Source organism: Dendrobates tinctorius, unplaced genomic scaffold, assembly GCF_039654945.1.
Source record: "Dendrobates tinctorius isolate UK_male_01 unplaced genomic scaffold, ASM3965494v1 ptg000501l, whole genome shotgun sequence".
In the NCBI taxonomy this organism is placed as follows: Eukaryota; Metazoa; Chordata; class Amphibia; order Anura; family Dendrobatidae; genus Dendrobates; species Dendrobates tinctorius.
Window position 1 is genome coordinate 640,874 of NW_027362160.1, and position 20,766 is coordinate 661,639.

The following is a 20,766-nucleotide window of genomic DNA, read 5'->3' on the forward strand; positions in this document are numbered from 1 at the left end:
AGCGGCATCCTCGGTGATGACACTGCCGAGCTCTGGTGATGGATAAGCGGCATCCTCGGTGATGGCACCGCCGAGCTCTGGTGACGGATAAGCGGCATCCTCGGTGATGACACTGCCGAGCTCTGGCGATGGATAAGCGGCATCCTCGGTGATGGCAGCGCCGAGCTCTGGTGCCGGATAAGCGGCATCCTCGGTGATGACACTGCCGAGCTCTGGTGATGGATAAGCGGCATGCTCGGTGATGGCAGCGCCGAGCTCTGGTGACGGATAAGCGGCATCCTCGGTGATGACACTGCCGAGCTCTGGTGACGGATAAGCGGCATCCTCGGTGATGGCACCGCTGAGCTCTGGCGACGGATAAGCGGCATCCTCGGTGATGGCACCGCTGAGCTCTGGTGACGGATAAGCGGCATCCTCGGTGATGGCACCGCTGAGCTCTGGCGACGGATAAGCGGCATCCTCGGTGATGACACTGCCGAGCTCTGGTGCCGGATAAGCGGCATCCTCGGTGATGACACTGCCGAGCTCTGGTGATGGATAAGCGGCATCCTCGGTGATGGCAGCGCCGAGCTCTGGTGAAGGATAAGCGGCATCCTCGGTGATGGCACCGCTGAGCTCTGGCGACGGATAAGCGGCATCCTCGGTGATGACACTGCCGAGCTCTGGTGCCGGATAAGCGGCATCCTCGGTGATGACACTGCCGAGCTCTGGTGATGGATAAGCGGCATCCTCGGTGATGGCAGCGTCGAGCTCTGGTGCCGGATAAGCGGCATCCTCGGTGATGACACTGCCGAGCTCTGGTGATGGATAAGCGGCATCCTCGGTGATGGCACCGCCGAGCTCTGGTGATGGATAAGCGGCATCCTCGGTGATGACACTGCCGAGCTCTGGTGATGGATAAGCGGCATCCTCGGTGATGGCACCGCCGAGCTCTGGTGATGGATAAGCGGCATCCTCGGTGATGGCACCGCCGAGCTCCGGTGACGGATAAGCGGCATCCTCGGTGATGGCACCGCTGAGCTCTGGTGACGGGTAAGCGGCATCCTCGGTGATGACACTGCCGAGCTCTGGTGATGGATAAGCGGCATTCTCGGTGATGGCACCGCTGAGCTCTGGTGACGGATAAGCGGCATCCTCGGTGATGGCACCGCTGAGCTCTGGCGACGGATAAGCGGCATCCTCGGTGATGGCACCGCTGAGCTCTGGCGACGGATAAGCGGCATCCTCGGTGATGGCACCGCTGAGCTCTGGTGACGGATAAGCGGCATCCTCGGTGATGGCACCACTGAGCTCTGGTGACATATAGGCGGCATCCTCGGTGATGGCAGCGCTGAGCTCTGGTGACGGATAAGCGGCATCCTCGGTGATGGCACCACTGAGCTCTGGTGACATATAGGCGGCATCCTCGGTGATGGCAGCGCTGAGCTCTGGTGACGGATAAGCGGCATCCTCGGTGATGGCACCACTGAGCTCTGGTGACATATAGGCGGCATCCTCGGTGATGGCAGCGCTGAGCTCTGGTGACGGATAAGCGGCATCCTCGGTGATGGCACCGCTGAGCTCTGGTGACGGATAAGCGGCATCCTCGGTAACGGCACCGCCGAGCTCTAGCTATACAGCGCATTGTGAGCATTTACCTTACTTTGAGCTTCTTGGCGCCTTCAGTTCGGTCACACTATTATCGCCCTCGGGGAGTACGTTACATTCAGACCTCCAGAGCTGGAATCTTTTGCCGTTTACACAATTTACTAGTTTTGTAATTTTTTTGGTTGAAATTAAATCTGCAGAAAATGTAAATATTTTGTTTAATAAGAATGAGAAGGTTCCAGTCCAAGATACAAATAAAAAAAAAAAAAAAAAATAAGTTCCTCCTTCAGAGCTGCGCTCAGCTTCTGCCCCTGTGGGAGACAGCGGCCGGATCCACCCTGCAGCCGCCATGCTCCCAGGAGACAGCATAGAGTCCACAGGCGGCGCTCCCGGAGGTCCGCCAGACACAAGTCTCCATTTTACGACGCACCAATGGTCACATCCCCATCACACCTTCTGTATCACCGCAGTTTCTGCTGCCTTCTTCCCCTTCATCTTTATCCTGCCCCGGGCATAGACACGGAGGAATAAGGCAAGAAAAACCACTGCCACACCGACTGCCCCCACTGGGGTGACCGGGTGACCGTAGAGCAAGCAGGACAGCAGGATGGCCAGCGCCTGGCGCAGAGTCATGATGATGGTGAAGATGGCCGCCCCAAACTTGTTTATGGTGTAGAATATGAAGAGCTGGCCGAACGCCGAGCACACGGACAGGAGAGCCGCGTGGAACGCAAAGTCTGGGTGTCGCGACATGAAGCGGATGGCATCTTGCAGACCCCCCTGTTCCAGCAGAGAGAAGACAGTGAAGAGGCAGGAGAAGAGGTTCACCCCGAACATCATCTGCACAGAAGACATCTTGTACTTGAAGAGAGAGTCCTGCCAGTTGGAGGTGAAACTGTCGAACACGATGTACCCTGCCAAGATGACCACCCCTGAAAAGGTGGTGACCCCCGAAGAGCGGTGACCGCCCCCGTTAGACAGTAAGAACATGCTGACCCCCACGGAGATGAGGACGGCGGTGAAATACTCCCAGTACTCGTAGCTCTTGTGGGAGACAAGCTTTCCCATCAGCATGACGGGGATGACCTTGGAGGCCTTGGCCAGGACCTGCGTGGGAAAACTGATGAACTTCAGCGCTTCGTACTGACACCAGCTGCTCAGGATGTTGGAGAGGGAAGCAAACGAGTACTTGTACATGGGTGCCCCATGGCGCGGTTGCTTGGTGAGGGCGCAGTACATGCCGGCCACAGTCAGAGCCAGGATACGGTTCATGAACACCAAGAACTGAGAGTCTCTGAACTTCTCCCCTGGAGACCCGGGTTCGGAGGAGGAGTACGTCCGAGTCATCACCCGCTCTTGTAAGACACCCCAAGTCAGGTACGAGATCTGCGGAGACACAGAGAAGCAAGATCACAATGGGGCGAGGGAGAAATGATTCCAAAAAACAGGCAAGTCCGGAGAAGAGGTCCCGAGGAAGGTCAAACGAGGCCCCGAGGAAGGTCAAGTGATTGTTAAGGAGGGGGGATGGAAGGGAGAGTCGAGCGAGCCCAGAGGATGGGTGGAGCGAGCCGGTGGAGGAGAGGACAAGCGAAGCCGGTGGAGGAGGAGAAGGAAGGAGAGGACGAGCGAGACCGGAGGAGGAGAAGGAAGGAGAGGACGAGCGAGACCGGAGGAGGAGAAGGAAGGAGAGGACGAGCGAGACCGGAGGAGGAGAAGGAAGGAGAGGACGAGCGAGACCGGAGGAGGAGAAGGAAGGAGAGGACGAGCGAGACCGGAGGAGGAGAAGGAAGGAGAGGACGAGCGAGACCGGAGGAGGAGAAGGAAGGAGAGGACGAGCGAGACCGGAGGAGGAGAAGGAAGGAGAGGACGAGCGAGACCGGAGGAGGAGAAGGAAGGAGAGGACGAGCGAGACCGGAGGAGGAGAAGGAAGGAGAGGACGAGCGAGACCGGAGGAGGAGAAGGAAGGAGAGGACGAGCGAGACCGGAGGAGGAGAAGGAAGGAGAGGACGAGCGAGACCGGAGGAGGAGAAGGAAGGAGAGGACGAGCGAGACCGGAGGAGGAGAAGGAAGGAGAGGACGAGCGAGACCGGAGGAGGAGAAGGAAGGAGAGGACGAGCGAGACCGGAGGAGGAGAAGGAAGGGAGGACGAGCGAGGCCGGAGGAAGAGAAGGAGGGGAGGACGAGCGAGGCCGAAGAATACGAGCGAGGCCGGAGGAGAAGAAGACGAGCGAGGCCAGTGGAGGATGAGGAGAAAGAGGAGAGGATGAGCAAGGCCAGAGTAGGAGGATGAGGAGGGGAAGATGAGCAATGTCGGTGGAAGAGGGGAGGACGAGCAAGGTCGGTGGAGGAGGGGAGGACGAGCGAGGCCAGAAGAGGAAGATTAGAAGGAGGGGAGGACGAGCAAGGCCGGAGTAGGAGGATGAGAAGGAGGGGAAGACGAGCAAGGTCGGTGGAGGACGAGTGAGGCCGGAGGAGGAGAAGACAAGCGAGGCCGGTGGAGGATAAGGAGGAGGAAGAGGGGAAGACGAGCAAGGCCGGTGGAAAAGGAGGATGAGGAGGGGTGGACGAGCGAGGTCTGTGATGAAGAAGGGGAGGACGAGCGAGGCCAGAGAAGGAGGGGAGGACAAGGAGAGGAGAACGAGTGAGGCCGGAGAAGGAGGGGAGGCCGGGCGAGCAAGGCAGGAGTAGGGGGGAGGACGAGCGAGGTCGGTGAAGAAGGCGAAGAGCGAGTACTGAGAAAGTGGGGGGCGAGTACTGAGAAATACGGGGATGGCCGAGCGGGCCCGGAGGACAGAGATGAGAGAAGCCCCCCGGTGAGGTGACTGATGAGACGCAGGCACACAGACACTCCCCACAATATGAATCATCGGCACGTCCTGATAATGCCTGGGTGTAGAAGACGCGGCCTGGACACTGGAGCAGCGGCTACATCCCATCGTGGTCAGTGCTGGCACCGTCGGGCCTCTCCTTTATGTCTGCCCATGGACATTAGAGGACACTTGTGGCCTCTCACCTGGAGGCCGGCGGCACAGAAGAGCAGTTTGAAGGCTTGCTGTGTGGTGGAGGGGTCCACATCTACCCGGGCGCTGGATGATGGCTCATCTGCTGCCAGCGACTTCAACTCGTGTCCAAATACACAAGACTTCACCACAGGAAAACAGATACCTCGACCTGCGCCAAACAGGAGACAAATGTGAGGACCACTGAGGTCAGGACCTGAAAACTGGGGGCAACATGAAGCCAGGCCCCATCTGTGGCCGCACACGGCGGATCGGCTGGTAGCGGCACTCACCCGTCTCCAGGTAGTTGTGCCGCTTGAAGTAGTGTATGAGCAGGAAGCCGGGGATCAGGATGGTGCCGTAACCGGCGATATTCACCAGAAAGCGCAGCAGCCAGAAGTCCGTCCATGCGTCCACGGCCGGGGCCACGGGGGGCGGCTCTTCAGCAGAGACCCCCAGGAGGAAAACAAGAAGGAGCAGAGACCTGGGAAAGGAGGTTACACACAAGGTACTACTACCCCCATCATACGCGCTCCATAGACGTTACTACCCCCATCATACGCGCTCCAGAGACGGTGCTGCCCCCATCATACGCGCTCCAGAGACGGTGCTGCCCCTAGAGGACACTGACAACATGTACCGAGTGCCCGGAGAGCGGCCCCCCCGGATAGCACTGGAGCGGGGGCTCATCCGGGGGGCACAGAATTATCGGATGCCATCCTGCAGATAACACGACGGCCGTTACTGCGACTCTGACCACATCTTACCTGCAGCCACAAAGCCGAGAGCGCCCGAGACGGCCCGATACCCAGCACTGCCTCTCCTGCCGACAACCAGCCTGCCGGTGTGTGTGACGGGTTGTCAGCACCCCCCACAATGACATCACTGAGCATTACACGCCAAAATCACCAGCCTCCAGCCAGGATGTGAGGGGCTAATAGCTGACATTACTCCCAAAGTCTCCGCAGACCATGGCGGCGACTGGGGGGTAACAGACCCCCAACCACAGGGAAGGAACCCACTGCTGCGTGCCCTCATAACGCAAGACTCCCCCCCAATGCACAGGCATCATGCAGCGCCCCTCATACATACAGCAGGCCTAAGCATTCTGCCCCCATTCCCTCGCATAGGCACCGGCGCCCTGCTCCCCCCCCCACCAGCTGTACCAGCGACCAGCCCCCCGCCCCCCCCCCCACAACAGAGCGTCAACCCCCCAACACGGCAGACCCCCACAACCCCCCCAACACAGCAGCCCCCAAGAACTGCCCCGCGCCCGAGTTGGCATACTGCCCCTATGTACAAGAATATAACTACTATAATACTGGTTCTATGTACAAGAATATATCTACTATAATACTGCCCCCTATGTACAAGAATATAACTACTATAATACTGCCCCCTATGTACAAGAATATAACTACTATAATACTGCCCCCTATGTACAAGAATATAACTACTATAATACTGCCCCCTATGTACAAGAATATAACTACTATAATACTGCCCCCTATGTACAAGAATATAACTACTATAATACTGCCCCCTATGTACAAGAATATAACTACTATAATACTGCCCCTATGTACAAGAATATAACTACTATAATACTGATCCTATGTACAAGAATATAACTACTATAATACTGCCCCTATGAACAAGAATATAACTACTATAATACTGCTCCCATGTACAAGAATATAACTATTATAATACTGTCCCCTATGTACAAGAATATAACTACTATAATACTGCCCCTTATGTACAAGAATATAACTACTATAATACTGCCCCTATGAACAAGAATATAACTACTATAATACTGCTCCCATGTACAAGAATATAACTACTATAATACTGTCCCCTATGTACAAGAATATAACTACTATAATACTGCCCCCTATGTACAAGAATATAACTACTATAATACTGCTCCTATGTACAAGAATATAACTACTATAATACTGCCCCCTATATACAAGAATATAGCTACTATAATACTGCCCCCTATATACAAGAATATAGCTACTATAATACTGCTCCTATATACAAGAATATAACTACTATAATACTGCCCTCTATGTACAAGAATATAACTACTATAATACTGCTCCTATATACAAGAATATAACTACTATAATACTGCCCCCTATGTACAAGAATATAACTACTATAATACTGCCCTCTATGTACAAGAATATAACTACTATAATACTGCTCCTATATACAAGAATATAACTACTATAATACTGCCCTCTATGTACAAGAATATAACTACTATAATACTGCTCCTATATACAAGAATATAACTACTATAATACTGCTCCTATATACAAGAATATAACTACTATAATACTGCCCTCTATGTACAAGAATATAACTACTATAATACTGCTCCTATATACAAGAATATAACTACTATAATACTGCCCCCTATGTACAAGAATATAACTACTATAATACTGCCCTCTATGTACAAGAATATAACTACTATAATACTGCCCCCTATATACAAGAATATAACTACTATAATACTGCCCTCTATGTACAAGAATATAACTACTATAATACTGCTCCTATATACAAGAATATAACTACTATAATACTGCTCCTATGTACAAGAATATAACTACTATAATACTGTCCCCTATGTACAAGAATATAACTACTATAATACTGCCCTCTATGTACAAGAATATAACTACTATAATACTGCTCCTATATACAAGAATATAACTACTATAATACTGCCCCCTATGTACAAGAATATAACTACTATAATACTGCCCTCTATGTACAAGAATATAACTACTATAATACTGCCCCCTATATACAAGAATATAACTACTATAATACTGCCCTCTATGTACAAGAATATAACTACTATAATACTGCTCCTATATACAAGAATATAACTACTATAATACTGCTCCTATGTACAAGAATATAACTACTATAATACTGCTCCTATATACAAGAATATAACTACTATAATACTGCTCCTATATACAAGAATATAACTACTATAATACTGCTCCTATGTACAAGAATATAACTACTATAATACTGCCCCTATGAACAAGAATATAACTACTATAATACTGCTCCCATGTACAAGAATATAACTATTATAATACTGTCCCCTATGTACAAGAATATAACTACTATAATACTGCCCCTTATGTACAAGAATATAACTACTATAATACTGCCCCTATGAACAAGAATATAACTACTATAATACTGCTCCCATGTACAAGAATATAACTACTATAATACTGTCCCCTATGTACAAGAATATAACTACTATAATACTGCCCCCTATGTACAAGAATATAACTACTATAATACTGCTCCTATGTACAAGAATATAACTACTATAATACTGCCCCCTATATACAAGAATATAGCTACTATAATACTGCCCCCTATATACAAGAATATAGCTACTATAATACTGCTCCTATATACAAGAATATAACTACTATAATACTGCCCTCTATGTACAAGAATATAACTACTATAATACTGCTCCTATATACAAGAATATAACTACTATAATACTGCCCCCTATGTACAAGAATATAACTACTATAATACTGCCCTCTATGTACAAGAATATAACTACTATAATACTGCTCCTATATACAAGAATATAACTACTATAATACTGCCCTCTATGTACAAGAATATAACTACTATAATACTGCTCCTATATACAAGAATATAACTACTATAATACTGCTCCTATATACAAGAATATAACTACTATAATACTGCCCTCTATGTACAAGAATATAACTACTATAATACTGCTCCTATATACAAGAATATAACTACTATAATACTGCCCCCTATGTACAAGAATATAACTACTATAATACTGCCCTCTATGTACAAGAATATAACTACTATAATACTGCCCCCTATATACAAGAATATAACTACTATAATACTGCCCTCTATGTACAAGAATATAACTACTATAATACTGCTCCTATATACAAGAATATAACTACTATAATACTGCTCCTATGTACAAGAATATAACTACTATAATACTGCCCCCTATGTACAAGAATATAACTACTATAATACTGCCCCCTATGTACAAGAATATAACTACTATAATACTGCCCCCTATGTACAAGAATATAACTACTATAATACTGCCCCCTATGTACAAGAATATAACTACTATAATACTGCCCCTATGTACAAGAATATAACTACTATAATACTGATCCTATGTACAAGAATATAACTACTATAATACTGCCCCTATGAACAAGAATATAACTACTATAATACTGCTCCCATGTACAAGAATATAACTACTATAATACTGTCCCCTATGTACAAGAATATAACTACTATAATACTGCCCCTTATGTACAAGAATATAACTACTATAATACTGCCCCTATGAACAAGAATATAACTACTATAATACTGCTCCCATGTACAAGAATATAACTACTATAATACTGTCCCCTATGTACAAGAATATAACTACTATAATACTGCCCCCTATGTACAAGAATATAACTACTATAATACTGCTCCTATGTACAAGAATATAACTACTATAATACTGCCCCCTATATACAAGAATATAGCTACTATAATACTGCTCCTATATACAAGAATATAACTACTATAATACTGCCCTCTATGTACAAGAATATAACTACTATAATACTGCTCCTATATACAAGAATATAACTACTATAATACTGCCCCCTATGTACAAGAATATAACTACTATAATACTGCCCTCTATGTACAAGAATATAACTACTATAATACTGCTCCTATATACAAGAATATAACTACTATAATACTGCCCTCTATGTACAAGAATATAACTACTATAATACTGCTCCTATATACAAGAATATAACTACTATAATACTGCTCCTATGTACAAGAATATAACTACTATAATACTGCCCCCTATATACAAGAATATAACTACTATAATACTGCTCCTATATACAAGAATATAACTACTATAATACTGCCCTCTATGTACAAGAATATAACTACTATAATACTGCTCCTATATACAAGAATATAACTACTATAATACTGCCCCCTATGTACAAGAATATAACTACTATAATACTGCCCTCTATGTACAAGAATATAACTACTATAATACTGCCCCCTATATACAAGAATATAACTACTATAATACTGCCCTCTATGTACAAGAATATAACTACTATAATACTGCTCCTATATACAAGAATATAACTACTATAATACTGCTCCTATGTACAAGAATATAACTACTATAATACTGTCCCCTATGTACAAGAATATAACTACTATAATACTGCCCTCTATGTACAAGAATATAACTACTATAATACTGCTCCTATATACAAGAATATAACTACTATAATACTGCCCCCTATGTACAAGAATATAACTACTATAATACTGCCCTCTATGTACAAGAATATAACTACTATAATACTGCCCCCTATATACAAGAATATAACTACTATAATACTGCCCTCTATGTACAAGAATATAACTACTATAATACTGCTCCTATATACAAGAATATAACTACTATAATACTGCTCCTATGTACAAGAATATAACTACTATAATACTGTCCCCTATGTACAAGAATATAACTACTATAATACTGCCCCCTATGTACAAGAATATAACTACTATAATACTGCTCCTATATACAAGAATATAACTACTATAATACTGCTCCTATGTACAAGAATATAACTACTATAATACTGTCCCCTATGTACAAGAATATAACTGCTATAATACTGCCCCCTATGTACAAGAATATAACTACTATAATACTGCTCCTATGTACAAGAATATAACTACTATAATACTGCCCCCTATATACAAGAATATAACTACTATAATACTGCCTCCTATGTACAAGAAAATAACTACTATAATACTGCCCCTATGTACAAGAATATATCTACTATAATACTGCTCCTATGTACAAGAATATAACTACTATAATACTGCTTCTATGTACAAGAATATATCTACTATAATACTGCTCCTATGTACAAGAATATAACTACTATAATACTGCTCCTATGTACAAGAATATAACTACTATAATACTGCCCCTATGTACAAGAATATAACTACTATAATACTGCCCCTATGTACAAGAATATAACTACTATAATACTGCCCCCTATGTACAAGAATATAACTACTATAATACTGCTTCTATGTACAAGAATATATCTACTATAATACTGCTTCTATGTACAAGAATATAACTACTATAATACTGCTCCTATGTACAAGAATATAACTACTATAATACTGCTCCTATGTACAAGAATATAACTACTATAATACTGCTCCTATGTCCAAGAATATAACTACTATAATACTGCCCCTATGTACAAGAATATAACTACTATAATACTGCCCCTATGTACAAGACTATAACTACTATAATACTGCCCCTATGTACAAGAATATAACTACTATAATACTGCCCCTAAGTACAAGAATATAACTACTATAATACTGCTTCTATGTACAAGAATATAACTACAATAATACTGCCCCTAAGTACAAGAATATAACTACTATAATACTGCCCCCTATATACAAGAATATAACTACTATAATACTGCCCCTATGTACAAGAATATAACTACTATAATACGGCCCCTATGTACAAGAATATAACTACTATAATACTGCCCCTATGTACAAGAATATAACTACTATAATACTGCTCCTATGTACAAGAATATAACTACTATAATACTGCGCCCTATGTACAGGAATATAACTACTATAATACTGATCCTATGTACAGTGTGATGGTGTGATGTGTTATGTGGATGTCATTTTTTGTATATTCCTATTTTTAACAATTCCAGTTATTTTCATAGTGTTTTTCTTATTACATTGTAAGTCTACAGCCTCACTGTATCTGTCTCTTGATGACCCCTTGTAGTGCATTAATCCCTAAGGCCTTTTGTTCTCCTCTGGGAGGCAACTTGTTGGACTACCCCTGGACAAGGAAGGGGTGGGGGAAGAACGGCAGCTGGACCAGTCAGTTCCGGTATAGACATGATGGTGAAAAGGCTGCATTTCAGAGAGAAGGACCCATTTTTATCCTCTGGTGCTAGAGTTGTGGAATCTCGTTTCCCTGGACATTTTATCCTGATACTGGACTGCATTCTTATTCTGGACTATCTTATCCTTTGTGTGGTGGACTGAATATGGACCTTTTCGTATTTTTGCCTGAATAAAGGTCTTGGAATTGTTCACTCTTCGCTTGCTCTGTTGATTGTGTGATACCAGAGAAGGACCCCGTGACAACTGGTGGCAGCAGTGGGATCAACAGAGCGTCACCCAATGGAGAACCACCCACAGAGTGAGTACAGAAATTGGACTGTATGCAGTTTACAGCAGAGAGCCAGAGACCTGGGCCTGAACTACCAGGGACTGACTAAAGAGGCCTTAATCGATCTACTGGTGGGCACTAGCCCGGCCACCTCCTCCCAGATGTCTGAAGGACGAGCACTGGAGACCGGGATCCCCTTCCAGAAAAGCCAGTGGTTGGTGTGGTATGAAGAAGAGATGGCCGTTCTGGGCCCCGGCGTCTCTCAGGAGTACAAGGAGGAGGCTGCCCGCCGGGCACAGCGGAGACAGGAAGCAATGGAGCTTTAAAAAGGGAGTAATGCAATGTGGAGTGTAACCCCAACAATCCGGGAGCCTGTACGGATCACCCGGACAGAGTTTAAGCCATTTGATGAGGCTTCTGGAGATGTGGAGGGGTTCTTCAAAGACTTTGAGCAGCAGTGTGCTGTGATGGAGGTGCCCCACTCTAGCTGGATGCGTTTGTTAGTAGGGCTCCTGAACGGAAGCTTGGCGGAGGCTTACCGAACCATTGATGCACTGCGGAATCGGGATTATAACATTGTAAAGCGGACTATCCTGGATTACCATGCTATCACCCCAGACTCATATAGGGCCAAGTTCCGAGACCTCCCATGCACCAAGGGGGGATCGTTTAGCATGTATGCACATAAGATGTCCGAGGCATGTCGGAGATGGCTGGAAGCAGAAAACGCCTTTACTGTGGAAGATGTTATACAGGCGTTCCTTATAGAACAATTTCTTGCCAAGTGCCCTGCAGAGGTATGGTAATGGGTCCGGGAGCGCACGCCGTGTACCGTGGATAGAGCTGCAGCCCTGGCCGATGAAGCCCTTACTATCCGGCCGCAATGGAGGAGGCTTCTGGACAATGAACCACGGCCTGCTCCCGCGCCCCATCCCCCTCCAATTATATCTGCCCTTCCACCTAGTCGCAAGCCGATGACAATCACGGCTCACAATCCTAGGCCCCACAGTTCCGACCACGACCTGGGGGTATCACAGAGAGGAGGTGTTATGGGTGTGGGCAACCTGGACATTTGCAGTCTGGCTGTCCCTCCAGGCTGTCCCCACCTCGTCCAGTGCATCTTGTACATTCCACCGCACCTGAGGAAGAGCTACCACCACCCCCACCAGAGTGGACCACCGACCACTGCACCATAGATACCCCTCCTGGAGTGTACGGACTCCGGCCTCTGTCCTTTAGCTACTCAGAGCAACGGCAGCGCCACCTGCAGGATGTCTTTATTGATGGATACAAAGTGTCAGGATTTAGAGACACGGGGGCATTCTTGACTATCGCTGACCCCCGTGTGGTTCGACCCGAGGCAATTTACCAGGGTCCGGGAATTCCCATTGTCCTGGCGGGCGGTGCCCGCAAATATATAGAGCGAGCTTCTGTGCGTTTGGATTATGGTTGTGGAGAAAAACTGTTGGATTGGAGTTATGGGAGGACTTCCTGCAGATATCCTCCTTGGGAACGACATTGGGGAGTTACAGTGCCAATACTCATTGTCCCTCAGAAGTACAGGGCACAGCTACTTCAACTGGCCCATGACATCCCCTTGGCTGGGCATCAAGGGAGAAAAAGGACTGAAAAGAGACTCACCCAAAGTTTTTACTGGCCGGGCGTCTCGCAGTCGGTAGCCCATTATTGCCGCACCTGTGATGTGTGCCAGCGAATGCGGCATCCAGGAGCTCGACATAAGGTACCCCTGCAATCCCTGCCCATAATTGAGGAACCATTTCAACGTGTAGCCGTCGACATCATAGGTCCTCTGGCCCACCCCAGCAGGTCAGGGAAAAAATATATCCTGACCGTGGTGGACTATGCCACTAGGTATCCTGAAGCTGTGGCCCTGTCCAGTATTACAGCAGTAAAGGTAGCCGAGGCCCTTGTTACCATCTTTACCCGGGTAGGATTTCCTAGTGAAATATTGTCAGATCAAGGCACTCAGTTCACGTCAGATCTGGTCCAGTCCCTATGGCATACCTGTGGTGTTCGAGCCATTCGCACCACCCCATACCACCCGCAGACCAACGGACTATGTGAACGCTTTAATGGAACCCTAAAAAATATGCTGAGGGCTTTTGTTGACGTTGAGAAAGACTGGGAAAAGTACCTGAAACATCTCCTCTTCGGCTATCGGGAGGTTCCCCAAGAGTCCACAGGGTTCTCTCCCTTCGAACTACTGTTTAGCCGGAAGGTCCGTGGGCCTCTCACTCTTCTGAAAGAACATTTGGAGGGAGACATCTCAGATACCGGAATGCCCATCGTTCCCTATGTTGTAGAGCTCAGAGACCGTCTCGCCCAGCTAGCTACCTTCGCTAAAGAACATCAGCGAATGGCCCAGTCCAGACAAAAAACCTGGTATGACCGTAATGCCAGGAACCGGGAATTTATGGAAGGACAGCAAGTGCTCATGATTACTGCTTCCCCTGCCAACAAGCTTCAAGCAGTATGGGAAGGCCCTTATCAGGTTGTCAAGAAAATTAATGACACTATGTTATTGCCCTGGACTCTAGTGGTCGACGACAGAAAATCGTCCACATTAACATGCTGAAAGACTACCACGACCGATCTCTGCCTGTTCTAGCTGTCTGCCACCCCCCTAGTGATACCGCCGACGACGAGTATCTCCCAGATCTCCTCCAGTTTGCCCAAGCGGGAGGATCACTGGAACAAGTGCCCCTGGGCTCCCATTTATCGGATATACAAAAGGACGATATTGTCGCCGTACTAAGGCCGAGGGCTGCTGCTTTCTCCTCAAAGCCGGGGAAGACTACTCTCACCAGTCACCATGTGGAAACCCCCGGACAATGTCCCATCCAGCAGGCTGCCTACCGGGTTCCAGAGACTCTTCAAGGCATGATAAAGAACAAACTGGAGGAGATGAAACAGCTGGGAGTTATTCAGCCATCTCACAGTTCTTGGGCCTCTCCTGTCGTCCTGGTCCCCAAGAAGGATGGTACAACACGATTCTGCGCTGATTACAGACGACTAAATGATGCCACCAAGAGTGATGCTTATCCCATGCCCAGGATTGATGATCTATTGGATCGTCTGGCCAGTGCCCAATTTGTGACCACGTTAGACTTGAGCAAGGGGTACTGGCAGATACCCCTAACGGAGGACGCTCGGGAGCGCTCAGCCTTCATTACTCCATTTGGGCTTTATGAGTTCCTGGGAATGCCCTTTGGGATGAAAACTGCCCCCGCTACTTTCCAGAGACTTGTGGATCAACTGTTACAACAATGTCAGGACTTTGCCTGTGCTTACTTAGACGACATCGCCATTTTTAGCACAACCTGGGAGGAACATCTTAAACACTTGGGCATAGTGCTGGACTGTATCCTTACCGCAGGACTGACCATTCACCCTGATAAGTGCCAAATAGGGATGGCTGAGGTGCAGTACCTCGGGCATAGAGTAGGGGGTGGGACACTTAGGCCTGAGCCTGCCAAGGTGGAAGCCATTAGTAACTGGTGTAGACCCCAGACTAAAAAGCAGGTACTTGCATTTTTAGGAACTGCTGGTTACTATCGCAAATTTGTTTCTAACTTCAGCACCTTGGCCAAGCCCCTAACCGACCTGACCCGCAAGAACATGCCTAGGAATGTGACGTGGACGACGGCATGCGAGGATGCCTTTTCAGCGTTAAAGACTGCCCTCGTCACTGCTCCTGTCTTGGCTGCCCCGGATTATAAACGCAGGTTCCTCGTGCAGACAGATGCATCCACCTTTGGGATTGGGGCAGTACTTGGCCAAGTGAACGCCGCCGGAGAAGAACATGCTGTTGCTTTTGCCAGTCGGAAACTACTGGATCGGGAAGTTGCCTATGCCACTATTGAAAAGGAGTGCCTTGCCATCGTATGGGCGCTAAAAAAATTGCAGCCCTACTTGTATGGCAGAGACTTTACAATTGTTACAGACCACAACCCCCTCACATGGCTGAATCGCGTATCAGGGGACAATGGAAGATTGCTGCGGTGGAGCTTGTCCTTACAACCCTACAGCTTCTCCATCCAATACAAGCGGGGAAGCCAACACCAGAACGCCGATGGACTGCCTCGACAAGAAGAACCATAGCCTCCCCAGGCCGACCTACCCCTGCCACTGTACAAGGAACTATAAATGACTGAGCAATGTGGACTAAAGTGAGCAGGCCAGAGGTCTGTGTAGATCTCATGGCGTGCTCACTTATTATGAGGGGGGAGGTTGTGATGGTGTGATATGTTATGTGGATGTCATTTTTTGTATATTCCTATTTTTAGAAATTCCAGTTATTTTCATAGTGTTTTTCTTATTACATTGCAAGTCTACAGCCTCACTTTATCTGTCTCTTGATGACCCCCTGTAGTGCATTAATCCCTAAGGCCTTTTGTTCTCCTCTGGGAGGTAACTTGTTTGACTACCCCTGGACAAGGAAGGGGGTGGGGGGAAGAACGGCAGCTGGACGAGTCAGTTCCGGTAGAGACAAGATGGTGAAAAGGCTGCATTTCAGAGAGAAGGACCCATTTTTATCCTCTGGTGCTAGAGTGTTTTGGAATCTCATTTCCCTGGACATTTTATCCTGATACTGGACTGCATTCTTATTCTGGACTATCTTATCCTTTGTGTGGTGGACTGAATATGGACCTTTTCGTATTTTTGCCTGAATAAAGGTCTTGGAATTGTTCACTCTTCGCTTGCTCTGTTGATTGTGTGATATCAGAGAAGGACCCCGTGACATACAGGAATATAACTACTATAATACGGCCCCCTATATACAAGAATATTACTATAATACTGCCCCCTATGTACAAGAATATAACTACTATAATACTGCCCCCTATGTACAAGAATATAACTACTATAATACTGCCCCCTATGTACAAGAATATAACTACTATAATACTGCCCCTATGTACAAGAATATAACTACTATAATACTGCTCCCTATGTACAAGAATATAGCTACTATAATACTGCTCCTATGTACAAGAATATAACTACTATAATACTGCCCCCTATGTACAAGAATATAACTACTATAATACTGCCCCTATGTACAAGAATATAACTACTATAATACTGCACCCTATGTACAAGAATATAGCTACTATAATACTACCCCTATGTACAAGAATATAACTACTATAATACTGCCCCTATGTACAAGAATATAGCTACTACACTGTGGATCATCAGCTCCTCCTCACTATGCTCCGTTCCATTGGCCTCAAGGACACCGTTCTCTCCTGGTTCTCCTCCTATCTCTCTGACCGCTCCTTTACTGTTTCTTTTGCCGGTTCCTCCTCCTCTCACCTTCCCCTTACTGTTGGGGTTCCTCAAGGATCGGTTCTAGGCCCCCTCCTCTTCTCCTTGTACACTGCCCCTATTGGTCATACAATCAGTAGATTTGGTTTCCAGTACCATCTCTATGCTGATGACACCCAATTATACGCTTCTTCTCCTGACATCACGCCAGCCTTTCTAGAAAACACCGGCGATTGTCTAAATGCTGTGTCTAACATCATGTCCTCACTATATCTGAAACTGAACCTGTCAAAGACTGAACTCCTGGTGTTTCCTCCCTCTACTAATGTACCTATACCCGACGTTGCTATTTCTGTGTGTGGTTCCACTATTACTCCCCAGCAACATGCCCGCTGTCTTGGGGTCATACTTGATTCCGAGCTTTCCTTTGCCCCCCACATTCGATCACTGGCTCGCTCTTGTCATCTGCACCTCAAAATCATTTCTAGAATTCGACCTTTTCTTACTTTTGACTCTGCAAAAACTCTTACTGTTTCTCTTATTCATTCTCGTCTCGACTATTGTAACTCTCTTCTAATCGGTCTCCCTCTTACCAAACTCTCCCCTCTCCAATCTGTCTTGAATGCTGCAGCCAGGATCATATTCCTCGCCAATCGTTACACCGATGCCTCTACCTTGTGCCAGTCATTACACTGGCTACCCATCCACTCCAGAATTCAGTATAAACTTATTACCCTCACCCACAAAGCCCTCCATGGCTCAGCACCACCCTACATCTCCTCCCTTGTTTCAGTATACCACCCTACCCGCACCCTCCGTTCTGCTGATGACCTGAGGTTAGCATCCTCAATAGTCAGAACCTCCCACTCCCGTCTCCAAGACTTTACACGTGCCGCGCCAATTCTTTGGAATGCACTTCCCAGGTCAATACGATTAGTCCCCAATCCCCACAATTTTAAGCGTGCCCTGAAAATGCATTTATTCAGACTGGCCTATCGCCTCAACACATTAACCTAACCTATCCCTGTGTGGCAGAGCCAAAAGTTTTACCATAACCAGGTTCCCAGCATCATGTTCCCACATGCTTTATGCCTCCATTAGCCCTCTGTGTCTGTACTGTTACACACTTAACATTATGGCTGGTCCATACAATCAGGGCAACTGTTACCACCCACCTTTCGTGTCTCCCTCTTTCCTCATAGACTGTAAGCTTGCGAGCAGGGCCCTCACTCCTCTTGTTATTTGTTATTATCTACTGTATGTGATTATTGCTATGCTGTAATGTCTATTGTCTGTACAAATCCCCTCTGAAATGTAAAGTGCTGCGGAATATGTCGGCGCTATAAAAATAAAATTTATTATTATTATTATTACTACCCCTATGTACAAGAATATAACTACTATAATACTGCACCCTATGTACAAGAATATAACTACTATTATACTTCCCCCTATGTACAAGAATATAACTACTATAATAGTGCACCCTATGTACAAGAATATAACTACTATAATACTGCTCCCTAAGTACAAGAATATAACTACTATAATACTGCACCCTATGTACAAGAATATAACTACTATAATACTACCCCTATGTACAAGAATATAACTACTATAATACTGCACCCTATGTACAAGAATATAACTACTATTATACTTCCCCCTATGTACAAGAATATAACTAGTATAATACTGCTCCCTATGTACAAGAATATAACTACTATAATACTGCACCCTATGTACAAGAATATAACTACTATTATACTTCCCCCTATGTACAAGAATATAACTACTATAATACTGCTCCCTATGTACAAGAATATAACTACTATAATACTGCACCCTATGTACAAGAATATAACTACTATTATACTTCCCCCTATGTACAAGAATATAACTACTATAATACTGCTCTCTATGTACAAGAATATAACTACTATAATACTGCACCCTATGTACAAGAATATAACTACTATAATACTGCCCCTATGTACAAGAATATAAGTACTATAATACTGCTCCCTATGTACAAGAATATAACTACTATAATACTGCTCCTATGTACAAGAATATAACTACTATAATACTGCCCTTATGTACAAGAACATAATTACTATAATACTGCTCCTATATACAAGAATATAACTACTACAATACTGCTCCTATGTACAAGAATATAACTACTATAATACTGCCCCCTATGTACAAGAATATAACTACTATAATACTGCCCCTATGTACAAGAATATAACTACTATAATACTACCCCCTATGTACAAGAATATAACTACTATAATACTACCCCCTATGTATAAGAATATAACTACTATAATACTGCTCCTATATACAAGAATATAACTACTATAATACTGCTCCTATGTACAAGAATATAACTACTATAATACTGCTCCTATATACAAGAATATAACTACTATAATACTGCCCCCTATGTACAAGAATATAACTACTATAATACTGCCCCCTATGTACAAGAATATAACTACTATAATACTGCTCCTATGTACAAGAATATAACTACTATAATACTGCCCCTATGTACAAGAATATAACTACTATAATACTGCCCCATGTATAAGAATATAACTACTATAATACTGCTCCTATATACAAGAATATAACTACTATAATACTGCTCCTATGTACAAGAATATAACTACTATAATACTGCTCCTATGTACAAGAATATAACTACTATAATACTGCTCCTATGTACAAGAATATAACTACTATAATACTGCTCCTATGTACAAGAATATAACTACTATAATACTGCTCCTATGTACAAGAATATAACTACTATAATACTGCTCCTATGTACAAGAATATAACTACTATAATACTGTCCCCTATGTACAAGAATATAACTACTATAATACTGCCCCCTATGTACAAGAATATAACTACTATAATACTGCCCCTATGTACAAGAATATAACTACTATAATACTGCTCCCTATGTACAAGAATATAACTACTATAATACTGCCCCTATGTACAAGAATATAACTACTATAATACTGCCCCTATGTACAAGAATATAACTACTATAATACTGCTCCCTATGTACAAGAATATAACTACTATAATACTGCCCCTATGTACAAGAATATAACTACTATAATACTGCTCCTATGTACAAGAGTATAACTACTATAATACTGTCCCCTATGTAGAAAAGTATAACTACTATAATACTGCTCCCTATATACAAGAATATAACTACTATAATACTGCCCCTATGTACAAGAATATAGCTACTATAATACTGCTCCTACGTACAAGAATATAACTACTATAATACTGTCCCCTATGTACAAGAATATAACTACTATAATACTGCCCCTATGTACAAGAATATAACTACTATAATACTGCTCCCTATGTACAAGAATATAACTACTATAATACTGCTCCTATGTACAAGAATATAACTACTATAATACTGTCCCTATGTACAAGAATATAACTACTATAATACTGCCCCTATGTACA

The 20,766-nt window shown here is 44.8% G+C and overlaps 1 protein-coding gene across 1 annotated transcript in view; it reads right to left on the reverse strand.

The window, feature by feature from the left end:
* Nucleotides 1–1,791: 1,791 nt before the first annotated feature.
* SLC35B2 (solute carrier family 35 member B2) overlaps nt 1,792–20,766 on the reverse strand; it is a 39,764-nt gene continuing 20,789 nt past the window's right edge. Inside the window, exons 2-4 of the mRNA XM_073564916.1 lie at nt 4,880–5,070; nt 4,601–4,758; nt 1,792–2,973 (exon numbers count right to left, since the gene is read on the reverse strand). Of these exons, the coding sequence (XP_073421017.1) occupies nt 2,035–2,973; nt 4,601–4,758; nt 4,880–5,070 (1,288 nt within the window). The 3' untranslated portion in view covers nt 1,792–2,034. The remainder of the gene's footprint in view (nt 2,974–4,600; nt 4,759–4,879; nt 5,071–20,766) is intronic.